At 36.4% G+C, this 4,978-nt stretch overlaps 1 protein-coding gene across 1 annotated transcript; it reads left to right on the plus strand.

Moving 5' to 3' along the window:
• Positions 1-621: 621 nt before the first annotated feature.
• Positions 622-4,397, plus strand: LOC120782489 (doublesex- and mab-3-related transcription factor A2). The gene is made up of 4 exons (XM_040114791.1): positions 622-873; positions 2,692-2,956; positions 3,806-4,089; positions 4,157-4,397. The coding sequence occupies exons 1-4, from the start codon at positions 622-624 to the stop codon at positions 4,349-4,351; spliced, it is 996 nt and encodes a 331-aa protein (XP_039970725.1). The 3' UTR covers positions 4,352-4,397.
• The last annotated feature ends 581 nt before the right edge of the window (positions 4,398-4,978 follow it).

Genomic DNA, 4,978 nt, shown 5'->3' on the forward strand with positions numbered 1-4,978 from the left:
CGACTTTGACATTTGACGTATTATTCTATGTTTGCATAATTGAATTTTTTATTATTATTTTTTTGTTATTATAATTAGAATTTTAAAACTGTATTTATTAGGATTATTGTGTCTACAGTGATTGATAGTGTGTAAAGTTGTGGCTTTTATTTTGCACAGAGCTGTACATAGAAAACAGCAGAGATTAACCGCTTAGATTATCGCTGGGTGACGCCTAACCTACTGACCAATGACAACATAGAGGTGTGGCCAAATATTTTCGAATGGAGGAAGAAGCATACAGAAAGCAACATATTGAAACGAATAGCCACAGCGGAAAGGATATTTGCAGTAAGAGTATATGTAGCAAAATCACTACGGTGTATCCTTCAAGGCGTTGCAAAGGACTGTTGCTATGTATGCACTTATATTTGATATAATAAATACAACTTACTTTTGCGCAACGTAAAATAACAGTACATCATTGGCAACAAAACGGCACAAAATTGCCAATCAAATGCCGATGAATTCATTGGGATATTTAGCAACGGATATAAATTAACCGACTGGATTAGTTTCATTTGGAAAGTCCTTGCATAATATACGGCTCTTACTTAAACCGGAAGTGCGATTTCGGCTAAAATGGACAGTGCCAACGTCGATAGAAATGTGGGCTCAAAGAAAACGCGTAGCGGTATTTTAAATAAATCCTTTAAAGTGAATACAATGCCGGCGCCGTCGAAAGGCGCTAATCGGGTGCCAAAATGTGCGCGTTGCCGCAATCATGGCATCATCTCCGAGCTGCGTGGTCACAAGAAGCTATGCACCTACAAAAATTGTAAATGTGCAAAGTGCGTGTTGATCTTCGAACGGCAGCGTATTATGGCGGCGCAGGTGATATCATTCACTTAATTACGTTACGTAAAAAAATGTTTATTTTGAGGAAAACTGACATGTGGCTCAAAAGATGTTTGTGTGATAGTACGCCTTCTTATAGGCTAGCGGTTACTATTGTGTGTATAAATATAAGCGCAAGCAGAGTCTACGCTATTAAAAAAGAAGAAGTATAAATATATTTCGAGATTTAGTGATGTCGTGGAACTTCAACTCACGGAGTTTACTCACAAAAACAGCTTTTATTTGCAACCTGATTTGAAGTGTGAATTTTTTTACAAAAAAAAACAACTTATTTAGAAGCCGTTATTTTGTCAAAAGTCTAAATTTTGACTACTTCTTCGATCATTCTTTGAATTCATCCAAAGTAATAAAATTTTATTTTGGTTTTTGCGTTTGAGATCATTTTAAGCAGAAAAATTTTCCTTACCGCCAGACACCTTTTCACGTAGATTCTCCTGAAGATCGGTTACCCGATCAAATTTTGAAAATGAATGCCCGATTATGAAAACAGAACATTAAATTCGCTGAATGTACATTATTCTTATTGATTTATTTAACAAAATATGTTTTCTAAAAAATCTACACAAAAAACGCTAATTTTCGGACTTGCAAGTGGATAGAATCCCTTAAATTTATTTACAATTTTCTACAATTTATGTTTTATATACTCTATTTAGTATAGAAACTACTCACAAATGCTAGAAATGTCTTGTGAAAATTTGTTTAAAATTAAGCAAAACTTAATTCAATAGTGAGCTCAACTCTTTAAATCTTTCCCTTAACTCTTAAGCTCAATTCATTTTCATCGGTTAAGCTCAGCAACTCTTGTTTGCAAAGCCTTAAAACTTTAGTATAATAAAAAAATAAACTGTTAACGGTTACTTTATAAAGTGAAAACACTGAGCTCCGCTTGCAGCAAATAAACATAAATCTGGCTGCAGAATTATGATGGTAAGAAATGCTTACCAAACTGCCGACCAAAGGCCTCTTCTGCTATTTATAACAGTAATTATGCTTCAATTTAAGCAATGTGGCAGCCTTATTTGATATTTAGATTAGAACAAAGTTGTCAGCTAGCTGCTGGCAAATCTATGTAGCCACATATCCATTTCCATGTTTACCCAAGTGTTCGCATCAACTCACTACTCCCACAAACTTCGTGTTTAGTAATCAATCGGCCGAAGGCTACTCAAGTTACAAAGCAGTGGGCCGTAAGCCATCGTCTCCAGCCGTTGATGTATAGTATACAATGTTGACTTTGTATTCCCACAAGGCAACAGCGTCGAGATTTCTTAACTCCTACTTTCCATTCCATTTATTTGCCAAAAGGCAACAAACACTAGTATGCTTATATATGTATGTATGCATACATATGTACATAAGTACAACTACATAGCGTATGTTAGTATGCATTGAAATTAATGCAGTTAAATTGGTAAGTATGTATGTATGGGTCATTTGCGGCACATAACCAGAATGTGAAAATAAATGAAATGCGAGACGCCAAAGTAAATCAAAATGCACAACAGCTAATAGAATAAAGTAAATAGATACGAGAGAAAAACTTAAACAAGTTCAGAGAACGAGGGGAGAGCGGGTATGGTGTAATGTGTCGGTTGTATCGCATATTAATTTCACTTTACACCGAATAAAATGTCAGCCAACGTTGTCTACTCTTCTATGTACATACATATATCCTTGTATTTGTATAAGTGTGTGTGCTTAAGTGATTTGCCACTATGTTTACACACCATTTTTATTCACTAAGTCATTTGTTTATATCCGTGAAATTTTGTGATTTTTATACATCTGCAGGTTGCCCTGAAGCGTCAACAGGCGGTGGAGAATGCCATTGCGCTGCGCCTGATGGCCACCAAGACGGGCAAACAAATGGATGCGTTGCCGGAGGGACAAATCTTTGGTCTCTCCACGAGCGTCTTAAATGATTGTGCGGAGATGGGCGATGCAATGGACAGACAATTGCCAACACAGCGTCAAATGAAATCACAACAAATACAACAGATGGCTGAGGACCTCAGCACGTCCAGTTGTGGCGGCAGTTTGAGTCACGAGGCAACAAGTGAGTGGATAAATATACATATTTTAATAATATGATATAAAAGAAAACAAAGTCTTTACAAAGTCGAACTAATGTCATCGTAGTCAATTATAATTCTTACGAGCTACTATGAGGTCATGAACTAAGGCAATTTTAAAGCAAAATAGTTATGAAATGTAGTAGCAATTGAGACAACAAAAATGTGCGCACCGAAGCTACATAGAATACTTTTCACAAGTAAAAAAGTTTTCCATTCAAGCACTTGATTCCGATCGTTCAGTTTGTATGGCAGCTATACGCTATACTGGTCCGATATAGGCGGTTCTGACAAATGAGCAGCTTCTCGAGAAGAAAAGAACGCATGCAAAATTTCACTTCGATATCTCAAAACCTGAGGAGTTAGTTCGCATATATACAGACAGACAGACGGACATGGCTAAATCGACTCAGATCGAAGCGATGCTTCCTATTAAGGGGTTACATGGGTATCCTCGGGTAAAAAACAGCCTTTTCCTCATATAAAATATGAAATATTTTATTAGTTTTTTTATTATTACAAACATACACTCTAAATAAAAAAATTTTGAAATTTTTTGAACTCGGCCTTTGCCTTTAAAGATTGTATCTCAAAAATCTCCGTAAAATTTCATAACTACTCAACGTTCTCGAGAAATCTTGCCAACCGACTTCAAAAACGCGGTTTCGAGAAAAATGCGTTTAAAGACTGCACAATTCCGTAGACGTTTATAGTTCAAGGAGTCAAGTACTTTCCACAAATATTTCGAGTTGTTTCCAAAAATCATAACTTCAAAATATGGTGGATCGTGGATAATATGGAAGTACAAGTAAGGAAATTTTATTAATTTTCAGCTACACCCTTGGGCTCAACACCCACCCCACCCTCTCCAGTGGTGGTCTCTCAGAGCGCTATCGATATGTTGGCGCAACTTTTTCCGCATCGGAAACGCTCCGTACTAGAGTTGATATTGAAGCGTTGTGACTTGGATTTGGTGCGCGCAATCGAGAGTGTTACACCTGCAATTAGTAACACAGAAGCAACAACCACTGCCACTGCTAGCACAACAATTAACGCAACAACAGCAATAAAAACAACGCCCATACGAAGCGCCTTTAAGCCGGTCATAGCGGAGTTGGTAAGCACTAGCAGTGTTTTTTGCGAATTATTCTTAAGTTTTGTTTCAATTTCGCCATCCATTTCAGTATTCGCACAAATCGGGTTTAACTGTGAGTAGTGTTAGCGGCTCTCCCGTATCCACCGGCTCACCGGCCATCTGCGCCTATCCCAAATGGTTTGTACCGCTCTCTTTTCCCGTTACAATGGGCCATCTATCGAATTTGGCGCCACGCTGCACCCTTCCCAACTGCACCTGCATGGATACGTATCAATTCAATTGATGCCGCCCGCACACATCTCCTAAGAATAAAATACAACATAAATAGGCTACCAGGCATTTGTTTATAATTTTATTAATTACTTTTATTATTGAATAAAGATTGTCAGTGTTGCCGGCGTGTTTTTCAGCTTTTAGGCGGATGGTTATATGATGAAAAGACCCTGTAGGAAATAAAATTTGAAAACAAAAAACATAAAGAAAATTTAGATTAGCTTTTATTGTACGTATATTTTCAAACTGCACCACTAATTGATGCAACAAACTTTTTACATTTAAATACAATAACCATTATTAATGTTCTAAAATGCAAAATTATGAAATTTCATAAATGATTCCGAATTTATTCGAATATATATATATTTTTTTTGTCTTAAAATACAAACTTACATTTAAAGTGCTTCTTAGAAAATTCATATAATCATATTTTTTCTAACGGTGAACCTGAGAGGCCACGCAAAGAGATGCTGGGCAAAGGTTTGCTCCACCTGTTCCTTCTAAATTCGAAATTCATTTGAACTATTCGGTTATTCGAATTTCAAAAGGCAGCACCAGCTCTGCTATTATGGGCATGGTTGCGAATTTTTTAATTTAAAAATGTTTAGAATAAAAAAATTAGAATTATAAATTT

The sequence above is a fragment of the Bactrocera tryoni genome, chromosome 1 (assembly GCF_016617805.1).
Source record: "Bactrocera tryoni isolate S06 chromosome 1, CSIRO_BtryS06_freeze2, whole genome shotgun sequence".
Taxonomy (NCBI): domain Eukaryota; kingdom Metazoa; phylum Arthropoda; class Insecta; order Diptera; family Tephritidae; genus Bactrocera; species Bactrocera tryoni.

Excerpts from the sequence above, each read along its gene's own strand:
- LOC120782489 (XM_040114791.1), top strand. The coding sequence starts at position 622 with ATGGACAGTGCCAACGTCGATAGAAATGTGGGCTCAAAGAAAACGCGT. Across the intron at positions 2,957-3,805 it reads TTTGAGTCACGAGGCAACAA|CTACACCCTTGGGCTCAACA; the intron begins GTGAGTGGATAA and ends ATTAATTTTCAG. Across the intron at positions 4,090-4,156 it reads AGCCGGTCATAGCGGAGTTG|TATTCGCACAAATCGGGTTT; the intron begins GTAAGCACTAGC and ends CATCCATTTCAG.